Below are 24,591 nucleotides of genomic sequence, written 5' to 3'. Positions count from 1 at the left end.
AGTATGACTCTCAAACAACCTGCTGGGAAAAATGTGTGTGTGTGTGTGTGCGCGTGTGTGTGTGTGTGTGTGTGTGTGTGTGTGTGTGTGTGTTTATGGTGTCAACCCCTAGCCTCTCTGTCTAATATGGTTTCTGGTTCTGGCGACTTAAGGGCGTAGTGCCACTGTTCAGCCTGTGTGTGTGCGTGTGTGTGTGTGCGTGTGTGTGTGTGTGTGTGTGTGTGTGTGTGTGTGTGTGTGTGTGTGCGGTCCTAACCTGTGTCTCTGTGTCTTGCGGTGTTTCAGAGCCGCAGCTGAAGGGCATCGTGACGCGTCTCTTCAGTGAGCAGGGCTTCTACCTGCAGATGCAGCCGGATGGAACCATCAACGGCAACAAGGACGAGAACAGCGACTACAGTGAGTCCGCGCTGCGTTCACTGTCCCGTCAGGGCCGGCCGTCCCGCCGCCCGCCGGCCAGGGGGGGGGGCGCGGGGTCGGGTCCCGCTCCTCTCTGTGTGCGGTCTGCATGTTCTCTGTTCTCCTGGTTTCAACATGGTGTCTCTGCTGCAGCTCTCAGGATCTTACTGGCTCAGATAATGCTTTATTTTTGTCATTTACCCCAGAAGATGTATAGGCCAAGGTCAGAAATCAGAGTTATTGGTGTGTTGGTTTGTTTTGAGTGTCAGACAGACAGATGTTACCAAACTTTCACTTTTAAACCCTGAAGAGCTGAATTTTAGCCTCCTTTAGAGGAGACAAAAAGGAAGGAGAAGGAAAGAAAAGATAGGAGAGGAGAAGTAAAGAGAAGCAAAAAGAGGAGAGGAGGAGATGTTTTGGATCTCTCTCTCTCTCTCTCTCTCTCTCTCCACAATTCAGAGTGACAGTCGCCCGCCCCTCTCTCTCTCTCTCTGTCTCTCTCTCTCCCTCTCTCTCTCTCTCTCTCTCTCTCTCTCTCTCTCTCTCTCTCTCTCTCTCTCTCTCTCTCAGATCATCTCAGTGTTAAATAAAGGAGGATTAACACCAGCCAGCCTGCAGGCCTCGTCCTCCTCCTCCTCTTCCTCCTCTTCTTCCTCTTCATCACCCACTCCTCTCTCTGTCCCTGTGGATTAAATCTCCTCTCATCTCTTTATCCTTTCTCTCTCCCTCTCTCCCTCTCTCTCTCTCTCTCTCTCCCTCTCACTTTCTCCCCCTCTCCCTCTCTCTCCCTCTCTCTCTCCCTCTCTCTCTCTCTCTCTCTCTCCCTCTCTCTCTCTCTCTCTCTCCCTCTCTCTCTCTCTCTCTCTCCCTCTCTCTCCCTCTCTCTCTCTCTCTCTCTCTCTCTCTCTCTCTCTTGTCTTCCTGGTCTTTTCTCTGGTTTTATCAGCTGAAGCCACATCGTCACGTCCAACAGGCTTAAAGAGGATTTTACACCTCCGAAAACTGTCATGTCTCTTTAATTCAGCGGCTTCATTCACACTGCAGGTCAAACTATCTGACTGTTTAAACTGGATCACACACATATGAGTTTTCTTTATTTGCATAGACACAAAATATCTAATATTTAAAAACTCTGGAAGAAAGTGTCTGGTTTTCCTTTAATTCATTGGCTAGATTCACACAGATAAAGAAGATATTTTTATCTTTTTTTATTTACTCTGGGTTTACACCTGTATAAAAAATAGATTTTTGTTTAATCCATCAATCGCATTTACACAGGTACATAAGGTGTATTTTTCAAAGTTTGGGGTTTTAAACTGGATTTTTAAAAATTATTTTTAATTAATTTGCATAGGTACAAAAAACTCCCAGGCTGTTTACACTGGAAGACAAGTGATTTTGCTATAGGGCCATATGGTTGAAATCAGTATCATAATAATCATAAGAAATTGTATATCAATTTATATCACAATTTATATCTATATCATAATATGGCTCACATGCAAAATCAAACAACGTTAAATAATCCAATTAATGTTCATCCCATTGGACTGAAAGGTAATGTTAGGTGTGATCAAACTAAACTGACCTTTCAAATAATATTCCTTAAAATGTTAGAGGAGAGGAGATGAGAGAGGATGAGAAAAGAGGAGGAGAGAAGAGAGGGGGAGAGGAGAGGAGAGAGGAGAAGAGAAGAGGAGGAGAGGAAAGGATGGGAGGAGAGGAGATAAAAGGAGAGACGAGAGGAGGGGAGGAGGGGAGGAGGGGAGAGGAGAGAGGATGAGAGAAGAGGGGAGAGAAGAGAGGAGAGAGGAGAAGAGGAGAGAAGAGGAAAGGATGAGAGGAGAGGAGATGAAAGGAGGAGAGACGAGAGGAGGGGAGAGGAGAGAGGAGAAGAGGAGAGAAGAGGAAAGGATGAGAGGAGAGAGATGAAAGGAGGAGAGACGAGAGGAGGGGAGAGGAGAGAGGAGAAGAGGAGAGAAGAGGAAAGGATGAGAGAGAGGAGATGAAAGGAGGAGAGACAAGAAGAGGAGAAGAGGAGAAGAGGGGAGGAGGGGAGAGGAGAGGAAAGTGAGATACTGATATTGTATATGATTTGGATAAGACTCAAGCATATTGTGTGTGTCTGTACTCAGTATATGCTTTCAGTTTATAATGCACACGAATACCCTCTCTCTCTCTCTCTGTCTCTCTCTCTCTATCGCTCTGTCTCTCCCTCTCTCTCTCGCCCTTTCTGTCTCTCTCTCTCTCTCTCCGTCTCTCCCTCTCAGTCTCTCTCTCTCTCTATCTGTCTCTCTCTCTCTCTCTCCCTCTATCTCCCTGTCCGTCTCTCTCTCTCTCTCTCTATCTCTCTCTCTCTCCCTCTCTCTCTCTCTCCCTCTCTCTCCCTCTCCGTCTCCCTCTCTCTCTCTCTCCCTCTCTCTCCCTCTCCGTCTCCCTCTCTCTCTCTCTCTCCCTCTCTCTCCGTCTCCCTCTCTCTCTCTCTCTCCCTCTCTCTCCCTCTCTGTCTCCCTCTCTCTCTCTCTCTCCCTCTCTCTCCCTCTCCGTCTCCCTCTCTCTCTCTCTCCCTCTCTCTCCGTCTCCCTCTCTCTCCCTCTCTGTCTCCCTCTCTCTCTCTCTCTCTCCCTCTCCGTCTCTCCCTCTCTGTCTCTCTCTCTCTCCCTCTCTCTATGTCTCTCTCTCTCTCTCCCTCTCTCTCTCTCTCTCTCTCTCCCTCTCTCTCTCTCTGCCCCCCCCCCCCCCCCTCTCATTTTTCCTCTCTATATCTCTCTTACTGACTCCGCTGACCTCTGCAGAACATCTTTATTGGTTTCTCCTCTCCTCCTCCTGACATTTCATCACCTGCAGTGTTATAATATTTATAAAGTCATGTGTCAGTAAAGAGTTTATAATCTCACCTCAGTGTGTTTCTGCTGTCAGAAGCACGTCGGGAAAATCTTTACTTTTATTCAAACAAACCAAATCATTTAACCTCCCAGCCAACGTTGTTCTCCTTTTAATTAAAGTTGCTCTGTGTATCATTTTAAACATAATGACTGTAAACAGATGAGAGCCTGATGGAGACGACTGCACTCCTCCATCTCACAGCAGCTGTATTGTTAGTTCTAGTGTTTCTCCACATTAAGACTACATTTCCCATCAGCCCCGTTGCTTCCTGCCCCCCCTCCCCCTCCCTGAAGAGGATCAACATGTTGGAAGTGATTTCTCCATCTTCCTTTCCCTCCTTCCACCATCTGCTGCCAGAAACTCTTTCAGCTTTATCTCCGTTTGCTCTGGAAGAACAGAACCTCTTCCTGTTTTGTGCCGTAAAGATCCAGCAGATTTCCCTCCAGATCCACCAGGTGGAGAAACTATGGAGGATGTTTACTGTCATTATACTGATGACTCTTCATTAATGTCATGGTGATTTATTGATGTTAAATGACACAGAGAGCAACTTGATGCACGGACAAAGAAATGATGTGGTGTTTGTTTCCTTCAGTCTCCATCTCTGTCCCTCAGCCTCACTGTGGTGTCACCTGTCAATCAAACAGTGTGGGCGGAGCTTGGGTTTTCTGTTGCTGCAGTTTGAGTTTCTCTTCTCTCTGTCTGTTCAGCCATGGTGGCTATCACTGCTCATGCTAACTACCCAGTTCTTCTTCTTCTGTTGATTCCAAACAAACCGGAAACGTAAAACGCATCACTTCCTGTGCGACAGAGGATTTTTCCCAGGAAAGAGCGACCAGACACCGGCTGTTTAGAACAGACAGAGGAGATTTATGAACTGATATAGGTTGGATCACTGTTGAGTTAGAGAGAGAGAGAGAGGAGCAGGACAGACCTTTGTTTATTGACCTTATTCACACAGCGGCCATTTTGAACACTCAGGGTTGGAAACTCCCTAGAAGATTGGTATAAAACTGTTATGTGTTACTTCAACACATGAGTGAAGACTTCAGATAGACCCAACAGTTATCAGATTAGCAGCAATCTGAGGAACAACAACCACAGCTGCTTTGATTTAGCAGTAAGTTAGCTAGCTAGCTTACTAGTTAGTTAGCTGCTAGCTCCCGAGGCTACACTCTGTTAGCTAGTGATAATGGGCCAAATATATGTGAACGATTATCCCTCCGGATTCTAGAGATCCATTTGTCTCTGATAGGATTTTCAGTGGAGAATCTGTGAAATATAAATGTGTGTCTGATGAATCTGGATTCACAGCAGCTGGACTCACTCTTCCAGGTAGTTTCACACCCCATGTGTTCAAAATGGCCGCTGTGTGAATAAGGTCAATAGGAAAATGTAACAGATTATTACTTTAAATGTTTCACTGGTGCAGCGGCCGACGAGTTTTAAATCTCTCCAGACAGATTGAAGCTACATTACTCTGTTAAAGTGTGTAGATGTGTTCACTTAATGAACTGAGTCCCTGCTGTTAGACAGGAGGTGACCTTTGACCTGTCACTACTGCTGGAGTAACTAACTCTCTCTCTCTCTCTCTCTCTCTCTCTCTCTCTCTCTCTCTCCAGCTCTGTTTAATCTGATCCCTGTAGGTTTGAGGGTTGTGGCGATCCAGGGAGTGAAGGCCGGACTTTACGTCGCCATGAACGGAGAGGGATTCCTCTACACATCAGTAAGAACATCTATCTATCTATCTATCTATCTATCTATCTATCTATCTATCTATCTATCTATCTGTCTATCTATCTATCTATCTATCTGTCTATCTATCTATCTGTCTGTCTATCTATCTATCTATCTATCTGTCTGTCTGTCTGTCTATCTATCTATCTATCTATCTATCTATCTATCTATCTATCTATCTATCTATCTCTCTGTGCGTTCATATTCTGCTGGGAGACAGCGTTGCTTTCACATGCTACTTTGTGTGAAAATCAAACCTGGAAGACAAACGATAAACAAACAGAAATCCAAGTAACTCCCGTTCCTGTGATTGAGGAGCTTTTTTGTGTACTTGAGTATTTGTTAAAGTCAGTAATATTTTGTCCTTCAGTCCATTTTAAATCCATCCATCACAGAACAGATTGTGTCTCTCCATCAGCAACAGAAACTGGATCAACATAAACTGGATCAACAGAAACTGGATCAACATAAACTGACAAACTGTGGATCCATTCACAGTGAGAAGAGGAATCTGACTTTACTTTGTTTCTGCACTTTATTTTGTCGTTTCTGTTTCCAGTGAAAAGAATCTAGTTTGAACTCTGACCTCTCTCCTTTTAGAATCACATGGAAAAGATCACAGCTAACAACGTTCTCTGTTCTAAAGAGGAACTCAGGAACTGTTAAATCAGACGCTTTTTAATTACTTTACTACTTTACTTACTTTTTACACCAGTACTTTCACTTCTACTTCAGTAAAATATCAGTTACAGTACTTCTACTGCAGTAGGACATCGTACTCTCTCCACCTCTGCATACTCTGTTACAGAAGCTGCAGCTTTGAAGTTGGGAAACTGTTCAGCTGTAGCAGGCGATCGACCCCCGAGTAGAAACCATCTTTTCTCTAGCCCTTCTCCACAGGGTCAGAGGTCAGAGGTCAGAGGTCAGGGACTCTTCAGCAGGACGGATGCTCAACTTCCTAGTAAAGTTATCTGCCAGTGCAGAAAGATAATTTGACTAAAAATATCCTGAAGTAACGTTGATACAAGATAAAATTACCTGCCAAGCTTGTCGTTTTTCTCCAGTGTAGGAAGTGGTTTTTTTACCTTGTGTTCAGAGCGATCTGATGTCAAGATATTTCTGTCAGATCGTCACGTTATCTGGCAGATAGTTTTGCCAGATAAAGTTCCTGCCATCTGAGGAAATATCATGTGTTTTAGGCCGAAGTGACTCGGCTCCCGACACGCTGCAAACGGCCGAGTCTCGTCTTAAGAGGTTTCTTCATTTGAGGAGTTTCATTTCAAAATGTTATATATCTGTTTTGAAGAAATGTTAGTAGCTGAAATTCATCAGTCAGTATTTCAAACGCACAGATGATTCAGTCCTAAAACAGAACTACTTGGTAAGCAAAGGTCTCAAGACGACTTGTTAAGTTTGTTGCCTGAAATTCATGTCCAAGTCATTAAAGTCAAGTCTCAAGTCTAAATGTAGAACAGCAAGTCAAGTCAGAACAAATCAAGAGTCCAGTATCAATTTAATATCTTAAAGAAAACTAAATATCTAGGACTTTTCAATGCAATATGGTTTTAATAGGATAAAAACTTGGTAAGAGCATCATGAGTTTGATTTCTATAATCAGTTTCAACTTCAATAAATTCAATCATTCCATACAAATTCAGAAAACAGAATTTAAATTCAGTCGTCTGCTGGAACAAATCTCATCACTTTCAATCTAAGTCATTTACACAAACACAAGATCTCAAGTCAAGACTTTAGAAACCTTTTCAAGTCATCAAAGTACAAGTCAGAGTCAAGTCCCAAGTCACCAGAACCCAAGTCAAGTCAAGTCTCAAGTCTTCTCTTCATGCATCAAGTCAAGTCTCAAGCAGTTAAAACTGTGACTCAAGTCCAAGTCATGTGACTTGAGTCCCCACCTTTGTTATTTTGTCATCAAAGGTCTTGAGACTCCTAACTCCAATATTAACCCTTTTTTTTATTTTTTTATAACCAGCCAATTCAATTAAGAACAAATTCTCATCTACAACGACAGTCTGGCAAGAAGCAAAATGGGGGGAAAGGGCAGAACAAAGAAAGAAGAATACAAGAAAGTAATAATAATAATAATAATCTGTTTTACGTTCACGCCAGCAATCATTTTGTTAGAATAGGTGTCATTTTATTTTAATCTCAGTTTGGGATGAAACTCTCTCTCGCCTCATATCTTATTATCGCGACACCGGGAGAATTTTTTTCAAACCGGCAAAATTATCGATAGCGATATAATTTGACTGAAAATCCCCCAAATAACGTGGATCAGTCTGAATTCAGGACAGAAAACAGTTTCCTCGGAGGCTGATGCTGCGTCGCCTCGCTGAGTCCATTCACATCCATTATTCATGTCTCCTTCTATTAAAGTTTAAAATGCAATTCTTTGGTCGCTGTGTGCAGAGTATAAAAACAGGGAGAGAGGGAGGGAGGGAGGGAGAGAGAGAGAGAGAGAGAGAGAGAGAGAGGGAGAGAGAGAGAGAGACACAGGGAGAGAGAGAGAGGGAGAGAGAGAGAGGGAGAGAGAGAGAGAGAGAGAGGGAGAAAGAGAGAGAGAGAGAGAGAGAGGGAGAGAGACACAGGGAGAGAGAGAGAGGGAGAGAGAGAGAGGGAGAGAGAGAGAGAGAGAGACACAGGGAGAGAGAGAGAGGGAGAGAGAGAGAGAGAGAGAGAGAGAGAGCGAGAAAGAGAGAGAGAGAGAGAGAGATTGAAAACCCAAGTTAGCTTCCAATCAGCAGCATTTCTAGGTAGGAGGTCAAGATTCCTAAGTTGTAGGTCTGTTCTGTCTCCTTCAGGTAGGACACATAGGAAGCTTCCTTTTAAGGTTCCTTGTTTTGGACGATTTTGAAGGAAGCATAGCTACAGCGATTCCTCAGGAAATCCCACAATACCTTGCAACATCAGCAACGAAGCAAATTAAACTTCCCCAACATCCACTGACAGTAATGGCGGACGGAAGCTTCCCCCGCTTCGAGAAAACGTTTTCCAGAATGAACAGATGAGCGTAAAAAATAAAATACGATGTCCATGTTGACATGTGGTTTGATCTTGTGTTCAGTGTTAAAGTTCCTATGGTGTAAAACAGGATTCAAAAGTTCGACAGTATCAAAACGCACGGTCGCCAACTAAATCCACACAATCTATATTAGAAAAGCGAGCCTCTAAACGAGCCGTTTGGACTTCCGTAACTTTGTGGCGTCACAAAGGTTCGCTCATTATCATTTCTGTAAGAAATAATAGACTAACAAAGTGTTTTTTTCAAAGCGGTCGAGCGGTCGTCATCGTTTATTACCGGAGAGTTTTCCCTACCTGTAGTCAGAACAGAGGGTCGTTAATATTAATGAGCCTTAAAGACACGGAGACAGAAACGGCCTGTTCTTGGTAAGGCTCAGAGAGATGCTGGAAAATGAACGTGGAGAAATGGATTGAGAGTGTTTTTGGTTCATGACACCACACACACAGCTTTGAATGGACAGAAAGACACAAAATAAAACTCTGGAGAGTGGAGGAGATGGAGCTTTAAATTTCTTAAAGGGGCATTAATGAATCTATGAACTTTATTGACCTCTATTGGCGACCAGCAGGAACTTCAACAACATTGATAGAACTGATCTTCTCTGGAGAGTTTTTGTTCCAGAAGTACAGGCCAGAAAGTGAGTTTCTCAACAGAGAAACAACACTATCAACCCCTACAGATATATTATGTCTGTTTGTCTTATGGCCAGTAAAAGCATAACTTCTTGCCCATTTTAACACAGTTATCGACACGTTATTTTCAGAAACAGCTCTGTCTGCGAATGCTGATTTGCTTGTAGGACAAACTGAAAACACAAGGAAGGAAGAAGGGATGGATTGAAACAATTAGAACCATCATGACTAGATATTGCAGATGAAGTAATTAAATTAAATTAATATTATTAGTGGGGGCGTGTGCTCATTATACAGATAGAGTTTTCTGCCTAAAATCATTTATGAAACTGCAACAGGTGGGGAGTTTTTGTTTAGTTTTGAAAGCCAGAAATCTCAGCAGCTGGCCGAGTGATCGATGAGTCATTGTTTTTGATCAGTCAGATCAATCAGATATGGTTGAATTATCACACCTTTCATTCCTAGAACAGGTGAAGAAACCTGAGAGTTGTGGAGAGACAGTTTGATGTCAAGACCTCTGACTGTAACCTCCTGGTCCAGACCAGAGACTCCACTTCTGACTGTACCCTCCTGGTCCAGAGACTCCACTTCTGACTGTACCCTCCTGGTCCAGAGACTCCACTTCTGACTGTACCCTCCTGGTCCAGACCAGAGACTCCACTTCTGACTGTACCCTCCTGGTCCAGACCAGAGACTCCACTTCTCTTCCACAGACTCTTCAGTCAGACGGTCCTCTGCCTGCAGACGGTCTGGCTGGCTGCTGCAGGTGTTACAGTGTTAGTGACAGTGTTAGTGACTTTATTTAGAGTCTGCTGAGCCAGGCTGCCATGGTGTTGATTGCTGCTGCCTCTTTTATTATAGAGGTGTTATGGAAAGAAGTGCAACCCGTGTTTCATTTTTAAAAAAGGAATTTATAAAGGACTCTGCTGACTTTTTGGGGAGTTTGGTCCCTCGGTTTCCTTCTCCAGCATCTGGTGAGAGGATCTGCACCAAAATCCTCTCTGTGTGTCTGCTAGTTAGCTCTGTCTGGTTAGCATGCTAACGCTTTAGCTTACAGGATGTTCAGTAACTGTAGGAGATCCAGTCACAAGCTCCTCTCTGACCTTCAGGCTAATGTTGCCCAATATTTGCAAATCCATGCGTCAACTTGTGGGCAGAGGTGTGACCAAGTCAACTTCGCTCGAGTCCCAAGTCAGTCTCAAGTCTTGACACACAAGTCTCGAGTCAAGTCTCAAGTCTAAATGTAGAACAGCAAGTCAAGTCAGAACAAAGAGTCCAGTATCAATTTAATATCTTAAAGAAAACTAAATATCTAGGACAAGTCTAAAGAAATTAAAATTGTGACTCAAGTCTGACTCGAGTCCAAGTCATGTGACTTGAGTCCCCACCTCTGGAAATGGTAAAAATAAATCAGAGCCAGTGATCCCAGCATCATCAACGCTCTGTCTGCAGCTTTATAACGTCAGCTGGGGGGAAATAATCTGTTTGGTTTGCTCAATTTGATCACAGCAACAGATTTTATTTATTTTATTTTATTTGACCAGCCAAGTCAGTTAAGAACAAATCCTTATTTACAATTACGGCCTGGCAAAGAGGCAAAATGACTCTTGATGGGGAACTGGTGGAAGGGGAGGAAAAAAAACAAGACAAATAAAATAAAATAAAATAATAATCATAATAGAATGGAAAAAAAATACACACAAATAGACACAGCCTATACTGTATATACTGTAAATATACTGTAGAAATAGTGCTGAATAAATAATATAAATAATATAGAAGAAATCATATTTGCTCTGTTCCCTCTGCTTTCCTCAAACAAGGGAACATGGAAAATGAAATGTTAAAGTTTAGTTGTGATGCAGCAGACTGTAAACCTGCAGAGACGGATCAGTCTGAACCGGTCTGTGTCCGAACCGGTCTGTGTCTGAACCGGTCTGTGTCCGAACCGGTCTGTGTCTGAACCGCCTCTCGGTCCCGGTCCACAACCAGAGAGACGAGCGGACCGACGGGAAGCTGCAGGTGAAGTTGCTCCACCTACGTTGCCTGTAAATGTTGGTCAGCGGTGCTGCTGGCAGCGGGGCAGAGCAGCTGGGTGGTGCTGAGGAGGAGGAGGAGGAGGAGGAGGAGGAGGAGGAGGAGGAGGAGGAGGAGGAGGAGGAGGAGGAGCTGATCTGCTGATCAATACGATCAATGACTGTGATGGAGAAACACCCAGAGCTGCCACGGGGAAACAGAGGAGAAGAAGAGAGAGAGAGAGAGAGAAAAAATGAAAGTTTTTATCCTCTCCTCTCTTCTCCTCCTCTCCTCTCCTCCACTCTTCCACTCCTCTCTCTCTCCTCCTCTCCTCTCTCCAGTCTGCCTCTCCTCTCCTCTCCTCCACTCTTCCACTCCTCTCTCTCTCCTCCTCTCCTCTCTTCTCCTCCTCTCTCCTCCTTTCCACCCCTCTCCTCTCTTCACTCTTCCACTCCTCTCTCTCCCCCTCTGCTCTCCACTCCTCTCTTCCTCTCCTCCACTCTTCCACTCCTCTCTCTCTCCTCCTCTCCTCTCTCCAGTCTGCCTCTCCTCCTCTCCTCTCTCCGCTCTTCCACTCCTCTCCTCTCTCCAGTCTGCCTCTCCTCCTCTCCTCTCTCCACTCTTCCACTCCTCTCCTCTCCTCCTCTCTCCTCTCCTCTCCTCCTCTCCTCTCTTCCACTCCTCTCCTCTCTCCACTCTTCCACTCCTCTCTTCCTCTCCTCTCCTCACTTCACTCTTCCTCTCCTCTCCTCTCTTCACTCCTCCTCTCCTCCTCTCCTCTCCTCTCCCCCTCTCTGGTGTGGTGGCTCTCTCTCTCTCTCCCAGTCCTTCCTATAATATAACCTTGAAAACAAAAAGTGTTTGTCTCTATTTGTTTATGTAGCTGCGGGTGTCAGAAGATGATTTTCAACACAATCTGCTGCTGTGTTCAGTTGATAAAAGACTCCGGCTCAAAGTTCAGGCGATTTGAACTTTGACCTTTCAAAGCGCGGCCAATGAGCCGGCAGCGTGATGCGAGCAGGAGACAGAGACGGAGGAGAAACTGATTTTCCTGCGTCTCTCGTTTTTTTGTTCCTAACTAAGAGAGCGATAACGAACCGTTGGATCCGTACCGGTGACGTTGTCGTCTTTGTTAAATCTGCCGCCCTCCGCCTCACGCTTCAGTGATGATGTAATTATGACATCACACATCATGCGCACCTTAAGAGTGTTAAATCTCAAAATAGTACGCGGCGGCCATGGCTAAGATCCTGTGGCCTTCATGGATTAAGATTGTGAGTGTGTGTGTGTGTGTGTGTGTGTGTGTGTGTGTGTGTGTGTGCGCCCTCTGGATATAACAGGTGGTCAAGGTGGAGAAAGGACTCAATCAGAGCAGAACACACACACACACACACACACACACACACACACACACACACACACACACCTGTTCTGTCTGGAGGGCACAGTGATGTGCTAAAATTGTTTTTGGAAAATGTTGTTCCACTGAAGTCAAATCTTCCAGCTCGGCGTTCGCTGATTTAACAGAACCCGTTCTGTCTGTTCTAGTTCTAGCCTCTCCTCTCCGTCTGTAAGCCCGTTCTGAGCGGTAACAGCCTTTCTGTTACAGCCCATTTACTTCTGTCTACATCTAGTTTACATTTCCTCCACTCACTTTGAAATGCATGCTGTAAGGAATTAGATTTTTTTAACGTTTACTTTTTTAGATCCAAACTCTCCGGTGTGAAAGCCAGCCTGAACCGAGCTGCTGTGCTGCTGATAAAAAGCCGTGGATGAGACAGTAAAGTGTTTCCGAGATGAAAACGCTCGACTCGGCTCGGCGAAATGAGGAGAAAACAGAGAGTTTGGCTTCATGTGTCCTGTGATGGATTCTCTCTCTCTGTGGAAGTTTGTTTTTCATACCGGACAAGAAGGAATGAAGGAGGAAAACTGAGATCTGAACTCTGCTGACTGTGTGCAGAGACAGAAGCTGGACCGCTGGACTGCTGGAAAAAATTAAAAAATATGATCCTTTCACTCCTGTATACCTGCAGCGTTAGAGGAAAGATGAAGGCAGCTGATCAAGTAGGAATCCAGAGATCTGAGATCATTCAAATAAAACTAATCATTAATTCATAAACTGATCAATAATTCATAAACTGATCATTAATTTACGTAATAGTGGCCGCATCCAGAGCCACATACTCACTTTAAGTACAAATTTCACATTTAGTTTCTCAAATATTTATGATTTCATGTCACAAGCTAAAAGACCTGAAACATTATGAGAGAGTGTCTGGATTTCACCACTGTTGTGTTATTATGTTGGGATTTCAATTTCTGTCCAGGTTTATCAATGTCAGGATATTTTTAGTCAAATTATCTCACTGAACTTTCAGAGAATTTTGCTAATTTCATTTCACTTGATTCATGTCTATAAGATTTATTTTAAGAAATCATCACAATAGAAGAAATTAAACTTCAGATAGTTTCACTTGTTCTAACCAGATGTCTTGAAAGAAGAAGAAAGAGAAGAGAAAAGTTGATAAATTGCTAGCTAACAAGCTGACATTATCTAGCTGACATCTAAATACTGTCTAAACACGTTTTTAATAAAGTATTTGCTAGCTAGCTAACAGCAAAATGCCGTTGTTTGAGTTCCACAATGGCGTGGATGAGAGAGAAGTTTTGGAGCCGCACCTTTGCCTGAAAACAAGTTCCCGCCCCTTCTCTGGGGTTTGGTGAAAAGGCATTCTGGGTAATGTAGGAAATCACTAACTGAAGTAGACGAGGCAGGTCGAGGGAATGTGACACTGATGTTAATGTGAACATGCTAACGCTAGCTTCTACTAGATACGTTAGCTAGTGTGATTGGTTGGGTTAGGTTTTATTTATGTAAATTTGTTAAGTGTTTTGTATTTATAAGTATAATTTAAACAGGTAACAGTTAATATATTGTTCAATTTCTTTGCCTTTGCAATAAAAAACACGTTCTTTAATGTCGTCGTTTGCACTTTATTTTAAAGAAGGGATCAGTTCAGGCACCGGTGTGGTTTTCAAAGTTTTTGTACCGGTACCGGCAAAACCTAAACGATACCCATCCCTAATTTAGACAGACAAACCCATTCTCTTTTATCTCTCTTTGTGTGTGTGTGTGTGTGTGTGTGTGTGTGTGTGTGTCAGGATATCTTCACAGGGGAGTGTAAGTTTAAGGAGTCGGTGTTTGAGAACTACTACGTCATCTACTCGTCCACGCTGTACCGGCAGCACGAGTCGGGCCGCGCCTGGTTCCTGGGCCTCAACAAGGACGGAGTCATCATGAAGGGAAACCGAGTGAAGAAGACCAAACCCTGCTCACACTTCGTCCCCAGACCCATCGAAGGTGAGACAGGCACACACACACACACACACATTATCGAAGGTGAGACAGGATACACGTCACCTCCAGATGTTTCCAGCAGCTACAGTGGAGTTTGACATGAGAAAATGTTTCAGGATGTAAAACCTCAGCGGTAAACGTCAGGTTTTGGTGTCAGTCCCTCAGAATCAAAGAGCGAGGGCTTCTTTCTAGAGCCGCCATTTTGCACCAAGAGACGTTCAACAATCATACAGGGAGAAATCCATCGTAGAAGAGGAGAGAGACCAGTTTCTCCACCACAGGAGCAGGAGAGAGACCAGAATGCACTGCAGCAGAGAGACAGGTTGGCTAGTACAGTTTAAAATGGCGACTATGGAATTTTAAGTGTTAGTTGCTATGGCGACAACACAAGTCTGGACATTAAGGCTGTAAAGTCTGTCACACTGTGAGAACTGAGCAGATGAGTCTGTTAGCAAACTGTCAAAACTCAACTGAAAGCTAACGTTAGCGACGAGGCTAACGTAGCTTTATCACAGACTGTATTTACATTAGCATGTTAGCAAACCAGCTGGTAAGCATCAAACCTGTAGCTTAATATAGCCCCTTAAATGCTATGTGAAGACTGAGTCGTCACAATACTGGCTCCTGATTGGCCGACAGCAGCGGCTCCTCTAATTCAAATGAGGTAAACCTGCTGAGTGGAGGCTTTCAGTTCAAATGCTGCATACTGGACCCTGATTGGACGGATTTCAGTCATTCTTTAGTGAGGAGAGCCAATCAGGGGCGAGTCCAGCTGTGATGCGTTTCCTGGCGTTAGTCTGAAACTGACTGGAGAAAAGGACGGAGGTTTGAAAATGTAATAACTTTAAATGTAACCATTGAAACCAAGTCAGATCAGATGAAGGTCCTCCTGAACATGTTAGACCAGATGAAGGTCTTCCTTGAACATGTCAGACCAGATGAAGGTCTTCCTTGAACAGGTCAGACCAGATGAAGGTCTTCCTTGAACAGGTCAGACCAGATGAAGGTCTTCCTTGAACATGTCAGACCAGATGAAGGTCTTCCTTGAACAGATCAGACCAGATGAAGGTCTTCCTTGAACATGTCAGACCAGATGAAGGTCTTCCTTGAACAGGTCAGACCAGATGAAGGTCTTCCTTGAACAGGTCAGACCAGATGAAGGTCTTCCTTGAACATGTCAGACCAGATGAAGGTCTTCCTTGAACAGATCAGACCAGATGAAGGTCTTCCTTGAACATGTCAGACCAGATGAAGGTCTTCCTTGAACAGGTCAGACCAGATGAAGGTCTTCCTGAACAGGTCAGACCAGATGAAGGTCTTCCTTGAACAGGTCAGACCAGATGAAGGTCTTCCTGAACAGGTCAGACCAGATGAAGGTCTTCCTGAACATGTCAGACCAGATGAAGGTCTCCCTTAACAGGTCAGACCAGATGAAGGTCTTCCTTGAACAGGTCAGACCAGATGAAGGTCTTCCTGAACATGTCAGACCAGATGAAGGTCTTCCTTGAACAGGTCAGACCAGATGAAGGTCTTCCTTGAACATGTCAGACCAGATGAAGGTCTTCCTGAACATGTCAGACCAGATGAAGGTCTCCCTTAACAGGTCAGACCAGATGAAGGTCTTCCTTGAACATGTCAGACCAGATGAAGGTCTTCCTGAACATGTCAGACCAGATGAAGGTCTTCCTTGAACATGTCAGACCAGATGAAGGTCTTCCTGAACATGTCAGACCAGATGAAGGTCTTCCTTGAACAGGTCAGACCAGATGAAGGTCTTCCTGAACAGGTCAGACCAGATGAAGGTCTTCCTGAACAGGTCAGACCAGATGAAGGTCTTCCTGAACAGGTCAGACCAGATGAAGGCAGCAGAGTGAAGTTAGCGGCGCTGAGCAGAGGTCGTCCTGCAGGAAGTGCGACTCGCTGACTTCCTCTGAGTTTGAGGACAAAGTGAAGCTCTAATATCACAGATGGAGGTTTAACTGGAAACATGAACCGACGCTCAGTCTCTCCTTTCATCTCCTCTCCTCTTTTCTTCCCTCTCTCTCTCTCTCTGTCTCTCTCCCCCTCCCTCCCCCATCTAAATTTATTTTAAAATATCCTTCAACTATCACATTCCATATTTCTTTCTTTCTGTCTATCATTCCTTCGCTCTCTTCTCTCCTCCTCCCTCTCTTCCTCTCTCCTTCCATCCTCTCTCCCTCTTTACCTCCCTATCTCCTTCCACTTCTTCCCTTCTCCTTTCTCTCTCTTTCCTCCTCTCTCTCTCTCACCCTTCTCCTTTACTGTCCCTCTCTTCCCTTTCCTCTCACCTTTTCTCTCCTCTCCCTCCCTCTCTTTCTCCCTCTTTCCTCCTCTCTTTCTCTCCTTCCCTCTCCTCCCTTTCCTCTCTCCTTTTCTCTCCTCTCCCTCCCTCTCTTTCTCCCTCTTTCCTCCTCACTCTCCCCCCTTCCCTGTCACTCCTCTTCCTCCCTTCCTCTCTCTCTGCCTCCCTCTCTCCTACTCACTTCACCTCCTTCTCCCTCCATCCCTTCTCCCTGTCTCCCTCTCTCTCTCCTTCCCATCTCTCTTGTTCTCTCCTACTCTCTCCCCTCCTCTCCCACTCCATCCATCCTTTCTCCCTCCCTTCTTTTTCCATCCATCTCTCCATCATCTCCTCTCTTTTCCTCCCTCGTCTTCTTCCTCTGCTCTTCCCTCTCCTCCCTTTCCTCCTCCATTTCCTTCTCCATCTCCTACCTCTCTATCCCTCCATCCCTCCCTCTCTCTCTCCTTCTTCCCCTTCCTGTCTCTCCTATTCCTTCCTTCCCTACTTCCTTTCTCCTCCCTCTCTTCTTGCTCCTTTCTCCATCCATCTCTTCATCATCTTTTCTTCCCTCTTCTCCTTCCTCTCCTCTTCCCTCTGTCTTCTCTCCTGCCTCCCTCCTTCCTTCCCTACCTCCCATCTCCTCCCTTTTGCTCACTTCTCCCTCTCCCTCCTTCTTTCTCCATCCATCTCTCCATCATCTCTCCTTCTGCCCTTTCCTCCCTCATCTCCTTCCTCTCCTCTTCCCTGTGTCTTCTCTCCCCCTCCATCCATCTCTTCTCTCCTCTCTCCCTCCTTCCTTCCCTACCTCCCTTCTCCTCCCTCTCTTCCTTGTTTCTCCATCCATCTCTTCATCATCTCTCCTTCTGCCCTTTCCTCCCTCATCTCCTTCATCTCCTCTTCCCTCTGTCTTCTCTCCCCCTCCATCCATCTCTTCTCTCCTCTCTCCTTCCTTCCCTACCTCCCTTCTCCTCCCTCTCTTCCTTGTTTCTCCATCCATCTCTTCATCGTCTCTCCTTCTGCCCTTTCCTCCCTCATCTCCTTCCTCTCCTCTTCCCTCTGTCTTCTTTCCCCTCCATCCATCTCTTCTCTCCTCTCTCCCTCCTTCCCTCCCTACCTCCCTTCTCCTCCCTCTCTTCCTCTTTGTTTCTCCATCCATCTCTTCATCATCTCTCCTTCTGCCCTTTCCTCCCTCATCTCCTTCCTCTCCTCTTCCCTCTGTCTTCTCTCCTGTCTCCATCCTTCCTTCCCTACCTCCCATCTCCTCCCTTTTGCTCACTTCTCCCTCTCCCTCCTTCTTTCTCCATCCATCTCTCCATCATCTCTCCTTCTGCCCTTTCCTCCCTCATCTCCTTCCTCTCCTCTCTCCTCTTCCCTCGGTCTTCTCTCCTGCCTCCCTCCTTCCCTACCTCCCTTCTCCTCCCTCTCTTCTTCCTTGTTTCTCCATCCATCTCTTCATCATCTCTCCTTCTGCCCTTTCCTCCCTCATCTCCTTCCTCTCCTCTCTCCTCTTCCCTCGGTCTTCTCTCCTGCCTCCCTCCTTCCTTCCCTACCTTCCCTCTCCTCCCTTTTGCTCACTTCTTCTTCCCTCTCCCTCTTCCTTTCTCCAGTCTGTATGTATAAGGAGCCGTCGCTGCATGAGATCGAGGAGAAGCTGAGGAAAGACGATGGAAGTCCGACGATGAACGGAGGAGAGAAGGTTGGAGAGGAGCAGCAGCAGGAGGACTCAACAGAGCAGGACGGCTCGTAGCCTGCAGCGCCCCCTCTGGCCCTACAGCAACTACTGCAACTACTGCAACTACAGCAACTACAGCAACAACGACAACAACAACAACACCGACAACCGTGACGACGACAACAACGACGACGACGTCAGCGACAACGACGACGAAAAACGAAGAAAAAAAAAATGAAGCTACAACAAAAACGGAATTCTTGAAAAAAAAAAAAATCTTCTTGCCTGTGATGAAATATTTTAGAGAAAATTAAAATAATGAGGGGGGGAGGGAGGGAGGGAGGGTGGGGGGGGGGGTGTATTTGAAAAAAAAAAAATCAGGACGTTGATGATGAATTTACATTTTATGCAAAAAGCCCTGCTGAGCGGCAGCGGGAGGCTAGCACACCTACTCTTCGTCATCGTTATCGTAATCATCATCATCGTCATCGTCACGACGACGGCGACGTTTAAAATGTTTCGAGTCGAGCGCTGAGAACTCCGAAGCTTTAAGCCATGTAGGAACTTCACTCCTTTTTTTCATTTTGATGAATGCAAACGGCACTTTGGCACCCTGCTTCCCTGTGTTGTCCTCGTCCAATCAGAGAGAAGAGTTTAGCGATTATGAAAACGTCTTTTTTTTTGGTTGTTTTTGTTGGTTCTTTCTGTCCTCCGCTGCCACATGTTGTCTTCTTCGGTTTGTTTGTACGGGCTGAGGCGTCGGGCCGGGGGTTTCAGGGGTTTTTGTTGCAGACACTGCCGATAAAGTTTTGGAGGGGAAACCGGACGAAGTGTGAAACGCTTCCTGCTCTCTGTCAGGCGGATCAGTGCTGCTGCAGGAGGTCAGATAATCCAATTCAAAATTACATCGGTGATTTGAGGCTGCGTTCACACAAAGCGTTTTTTCAAAACTGCCACCGTTTTTTTTTCCTTTAAAACCAACGGGAAGCGGCCGCAAGGCGCGCAGAAGGCAGGCGCTCTGGAAAAACCGCTGCGCCCGGCGGCTTTTCCAGCAGAACGGAGCGCTTTCAAAAATTGAGAAATGTTCAACTTTTCAGAAAAGTGCCGAGTGACGTGAACCGCTTTTTACAGTTCTCAAAGTGTATTGGAATATCTGTAAGTCTTTTCTTGTTGCTCAACACTGTATTATCTGCTAGAAGAGCTAAGCAGCTAAGTTAGCTAGCAGCCGCTCAGCTAACGTCAGATAACGTTGTCGTGATCCGCTTTTTATTTCTCCTCACAGGAAGCTCCGGGCAGCTTTTTCCACTCAAAAACACGTCATGTGTGAACGCAGCCTCAGTCTGTCAGTTGTGATTATTCCACACTGAGTTACTGGACAACCGACTGGTTTCCAGCAAACTGCCAGTTCAGGCAGCGTCCGGCGTTCGGTCTGAGTCGCACATCACTGATGACAAAATCTAAGGAAAGCACTCTTCCCTGTCCGGGTTCAGAAACTGATCAGATACAAACGGTGAGTTTTGTGTTTTGACAGTTTTATTCTTATTAAAGCAGGAGTCGTGCATGATCTGTTTCCAAATGTGACGCCGCCCTCTGTAGTTTGGGGAAATATAATCAAATCCCTGATGTGCAACATAAAGAATCACATGACCTGCACTGTTCTGCTGATCCAGTCTGATCCAGTCTGATCCAGTCTGACCCAGTCTGATCCAGTCTGATCCAGTCTGATCCAGTCTGATCCAGTCTGATCCAGTCTGATCCAGTCTGATCCAGATCCAGAGAGGATAGACTAAATCTGATTTTGACTGTTTCCCCTGCCCTGTCCAGGCATGCTAATGTTAAAAACCTCAACATATGATATAATCTGGTATAATATGATATGATATTATAGGTGGTGTTCTTGCTGAATATAAATGTGTTAAAAACGACACAGCATGTGTTCCAGATGTCTAAAAATCACAGTCTGTCCTTTTTTAACACGTTTGTATGTTTCGTTCAGGTTCAGCGTGTTTTTTTTTAAAGCCGGGTCGGTTCGGACTGGAGCGTGTCGTTTTCAACACGCGTGTTCCCCTCCAGCACAACATGTTAACAGCGTGTTGAAAAATACAAGTTTTACAAGCAGCTTTCGTCCCAAACTTGCTGGCGTGTTGAAAAGCGACACGAGCCAATCACCTGAAAGAGGCGGGGCTTAGATACCAATCTGACCAATGGCAATGCAATCACTTGATGATGTCATCAGCAAGCGGGACCCACAGCTCGGTATCACAGCAGTCTCTCCAGCTTCACCTAACCCTAACCCAATCACTTATTAATGATTGATTATTGACTTTTTTCCACATTTAGCCTACAATGAAAAGGTCAGATTTGGGTTATGAAGGGTTAAAAATGTAACAATTTATTATTAATCACTGATTATTGATTTTTTGAATAGAGCAGTCACCTCAATTTACACAGAACCAGAGAAACAGTCTGATATTTATCTCTATGTGGATCAAATACTGTTTTCCATGTTTCGGCTCTTCACATCAGATTTGGGTAACGTGGAGTTTAAAAACAGATCTTTGGATGTGACAATTGATTATTAATTTTTAACTTTTATGCCAAAAACAGATTTTTAAGACGGTTTTTGATTGTTTGGATCGTTTCGCCTGCAGATAAGAGACAAGATATCGGTTAAGAAATGTTGTAGTTTAGAAATGTAGTTATTGTCAAGCCATAAAGCAGACAGACAGACAGACAGACAGACAGACAGACAGGAGAGCAGACAGACAGGAGAGCCAACAGACAGACAGACAGACAGACAGACAGACAGACAGACAGACAGGAGAGCAGACAGACAGACAGACAGACAGACAGACAGGAGAGCAGACAGACAGACAGACAGACAGACAGACAGACAGACAGACAGGAGAGCAGACAGACAGACAGACAGACAGACAGACAGGAGAGCCAACAGACAGACAGACAGACAGACAGACAGGAGAGCAGACAGACAGACAGACAGACAGACAGACAGACAGACAGACAGACAGACAGACAGACAGACAGGAGAGCAGACAGACAGACAGACAGACAGACAGACAGACAGGAGAGCCAACAGACAGACAGACAGACAGGAGAGCAGACAGACAGACAGACAGACAGACAGACAGACAGACAGACAGACAGACAGACAGGAGAGCAGACAGACAGACAGACAGGAGAGCCAACAGACAGACAGACAGACAGACAGACAGGAGAGCAGACAGACAGACAGACAGACAGACAGACAGACAGACAGACAGGAGAGCAGACAGACAGACAGACAGACAGACAGGAGAGCCAACAGACAGACAGACAGACAGACAGACAGACAGACAGACAGACAGACAGGAGAGCCAACAGACAGACAGACAGACAGACAGACAGACAGACAGACAGACAGGAGAGCCAACAGACAGACAGACAGACAGACAGGAGAGCCAACAGACAGACAGACAGGAGAGCCAACAGACAGACAGACAGACAGACAGGAGAGCAGACAGGTGGGACAGATACAGATGCATGACTCGTCAGATATAAAGGACATATTTACATGTATAATCTCTCCAGTGCAGCCTGTGATGAGGCTCCAGCCTTCCTCCTCTCCCTCCTCTTCCTCCTCTTCCTCCTCTCCCTCCTCTTCCTCCTCTTCCTCCTCTCCCTCCTCTTCCTCCTCTCCCTCCTCTCCCTCCTCTCCCTCCTCTCCCTCCTCTTCCTCCTCTCCCTCCTCTTCCTCCTCTTCCTCCTCTAGTCCGTCAAACAATCTGTGCATGTGTGAGACTCGCGATGCGTTCAAGACACCTGGGAACTTTCTAGCCTCCGAGCTGCAAGGATAAAGCAGGAGAGGACGGTGATGTCACGCTGAAGGTCCCACTGAGCGCGTGCGGGTCACATTAAAGCGTCCCGTCCCACTAACTGTACATTCTCCCTGCTGGACTCACCAGCGTTAGATCTCTGGTTTCCTTTGGTGTAAAGCAGCACAGACCGCTTTACCGACCTCACCACACAGGGCTTCTGGGTAATGAAGTCCTCCAAATTCAAAACAGTTAGCTCTCGCTGCCATTTGGGGGCCGCCAACGGGTAAAATTGCCACGTGTGGCTTTAGGAAAACAGATTTTTAACTCTTTGTGAGTCAGATATGATGTTTTTTCCACGTTTAGCTCGCAGAGAAAACATCGCATCTGGGTAACAGGGTGAGAAACGTGTCATGTCAGGGTTGCGGGTTCGATTCCCGCCGGACTCACCTGATACTCAGAGCGTATTCCCTCATGTTACCGCGAGGCGTTAAAAGACTCGTGACGTCACCGCCCTCTCCTCGGCTCGCACGGTTCCCGGTCGTCGCGGTAACGCTTACCCAGCATTCCACTGTGACTCGGTGTGTCGACTGATGGGAGCGACGGTAACGTTTTTTCGACGAACACTGCCCTGCTTCGTTCAGACGTTGAACTTCACTGCCCTGTAAACTAACCGCCTCCTGACCTCGTCTCCACTCAGCCTTCACTAACAGTAAACCTTTAAAAACACCTTTAGAACTAAACCACGTCCCTGCTGCTGGGGGAAAACCTGCATCTTCAACCAATCAGAACCTCAGGAAGGAAAACCGCCTTCTTACCTCCGACGCAGAAGTTAGAAGGAGGGTTTATATTATATTTCTGCCCGTTTGTCTGTTTGTTAGCAAGATATCTCAAAAAGTTATGAACGGAATTGGCTGAAATTTGGTGGACAGGTCGCTCTCGGCCTAAGGATCGGGATCGTTATCGTTTTTTAACCATAACCGTTATGCTGCGTTCACATGCTGGTGGGAAAGTCCGACATCTGGGACTTCCAAGTCGGTTGCTTTCACATGCTATTTTTTTGGGGAAATTGAACCAGGAAGACAAACGATTAACAAACATAAAGCGTTACGGAGGCTGCAGCTTCTTGTTGTTTTCATATTGAAATGTCTTCCTGGGTTTTGAATGGTTTCTTCGGCTCTGCGGTCAGGAAAATCTCTCTGACAGTAAAAGACCCTGGAAAGGTTCATCTAGTTAGTAAAAAAAACCACAAAACTTAAATTGGAGTTCTGGTTTTTCCCCAACAGCAGCAGCATGTCGTTTTCAACACAGCTATGGGTGAAGTCAGGAGAACACGTGTCGAGTTACTTTTCAACGCAACTTGTGTTAAAGTTGCACACATTTTATGTCGACATGAATTTTATTTGAACGCATCTTGAGAAATGCACCGGTGGGAAAGGGTGGACTTGCACTCTTTGATGCAGTTTCCAGTATTTTAAAGCATTTTAAAAAACTGGCAACTCTGCATAAAACGAGGTGAAATTATACATATTTGAGAAGTTAAAAACTAAATTTCATATCAAAGAGTGTGTGTTAGGGTGTCTGGGATTGGACGGCGGTATGTAATGCGTCTTTTTAACCTTTGAAAGCTCCACCTGCTTCACATTCATCCAGTTCCACACTGGGAGCTTCCCAGTACAACCACAGTCCTTTAACGGTTGTGTTGACAAGTAACTGGAGGTGTGTGTTGTCCCACACTCCTGAAAACGACTCGTGTGAAGCTCAGACCCTCAGCTGGAAGCTGCACTGCCCCGTCTAACTTTTACCTTTCTTCTTTCTGTACGAGCTCCTCCTCCTCTCAGTCGTTACACGCTGGGTTTCCCAGAAGCATCTTGATGAAAGGCCGTTTCACGCAGGACTCGCACTGTGCTGGACCTCATGCAATTAACAAATTAACCTCCAATAACGCACTGCTTGTTTGAATCAGTTTCCGTGCTGAAGTCCAGCAGCTTGACTTGAAGTTTGTGCCGTTGGAAGCGTTCCTCTACAGATTCCTCTACTGCCTCCTTCTTCCATCTCCTGCTCTGCGGCCTCCAGGTTTCATGACAAAGAGAAGAAACTCTGCAAGAAGAATAAGAAAATAGTATCGCATGCTAAAAACAAAATACTAGATAATAGAATTCGTTTTGAACGGGATTAGTATTATCGGTAGATTAACGTACGGAAGGCAATTTGTGCCGAAAATGACATGGCAGAGTCACACGGGATTCAAATCTTTGCGATTATTACAAACCACCGGACGTCTCCAGGTAATATTAGTCCTGTGTGAATCGGGCTTAAATTATTCTTTTGTCATATTATGAATAAATGTAGCAGAGATGAACTTCATCTAAAGAGGGTTTTGGGAACCCAGTCGTCTCCCATCAGCCACCACACCAGGCTCCAGGTCGCTCTCAGGTCAGTCGACAGCAGTAAAATATATCAAAACTTCTAGCTGGAGAAGTTTTTCATAACCAACTTATTAAGACTTTTTTTTTTTGCTGATATAACATAAGTGAAGTAATAAACTTTTTGCATGTGATAAAAAGAAAAAACCCAAGCGACGTCTATAACATTTCACCTGACATCAAACTGAGAATGCATGCTCCGCTGTTAGCTAACACGCCGCTGTTTCTGCCGCCATTTTAACTGAATCAGGTGAGAGAGAAGTGAAGCCAAACCTGACAGGGGGGAGGGGGAGGGGGAGGGGGAGTGGGCGGAG

At 45.4% G+C, this 24,591-nt stretch overlaps 1 protein-coding gene across 4 annotated transcripts in view; it reads left to right on the top strand.

Moving 5' to 3' along the window:
* The window catches only part of fgf12b (fibroblast growth factor 12b), a 42,769-nt gene extending 24,655 nt beyond the window's left edge, over positions 1-18,114 (top strand). For all 4 annotated transcript variants that reach the window (XM_071920740.2, XM_071920739.2, XM_071920743.2 and 1 more), the window contains exons 2-5: positions 286-396; positions 4,905-5,008; positions 13,870-14,068; positions 17,975-18,114. In XM_071920740.2, the coding sequence (XP_071776841.2) occupies positions 286-396; positions 4,905-5,008; positions 13,870-14,068; positions 17,975-18,114 (554 nt within the window). The remainder of the gene's footprint in view (positions 1-285; positions 397-4,904; positions 5,009-13,869; positions 14,069-17,974) is intronic.
* Positions 18,115-24,591: the final 6,477 nt, after the last annotated feature.

The sequence above is a fragment of the Centroberyx gerrardi genome, chromosome 6, assembly GCF_048128805.1.
Source record: "Centroberyx gerrardi isolate f3 chromosome 6, fCenGer3.hap1.cur.20231027, whole genome shotgun sequence".
NCBI classification, from domain to species: domain Eukaryota; kingdom Metazoa; phylum Chordata; class Actinopteri; order Beryciformes; family Berycidae; genus Centroberyx; species Centroberyx gerrardi.
Note: the sequence above shows the minus strand (reverse complement) of the source record. Positions and strands in the feature narration are given on the sequence as shown.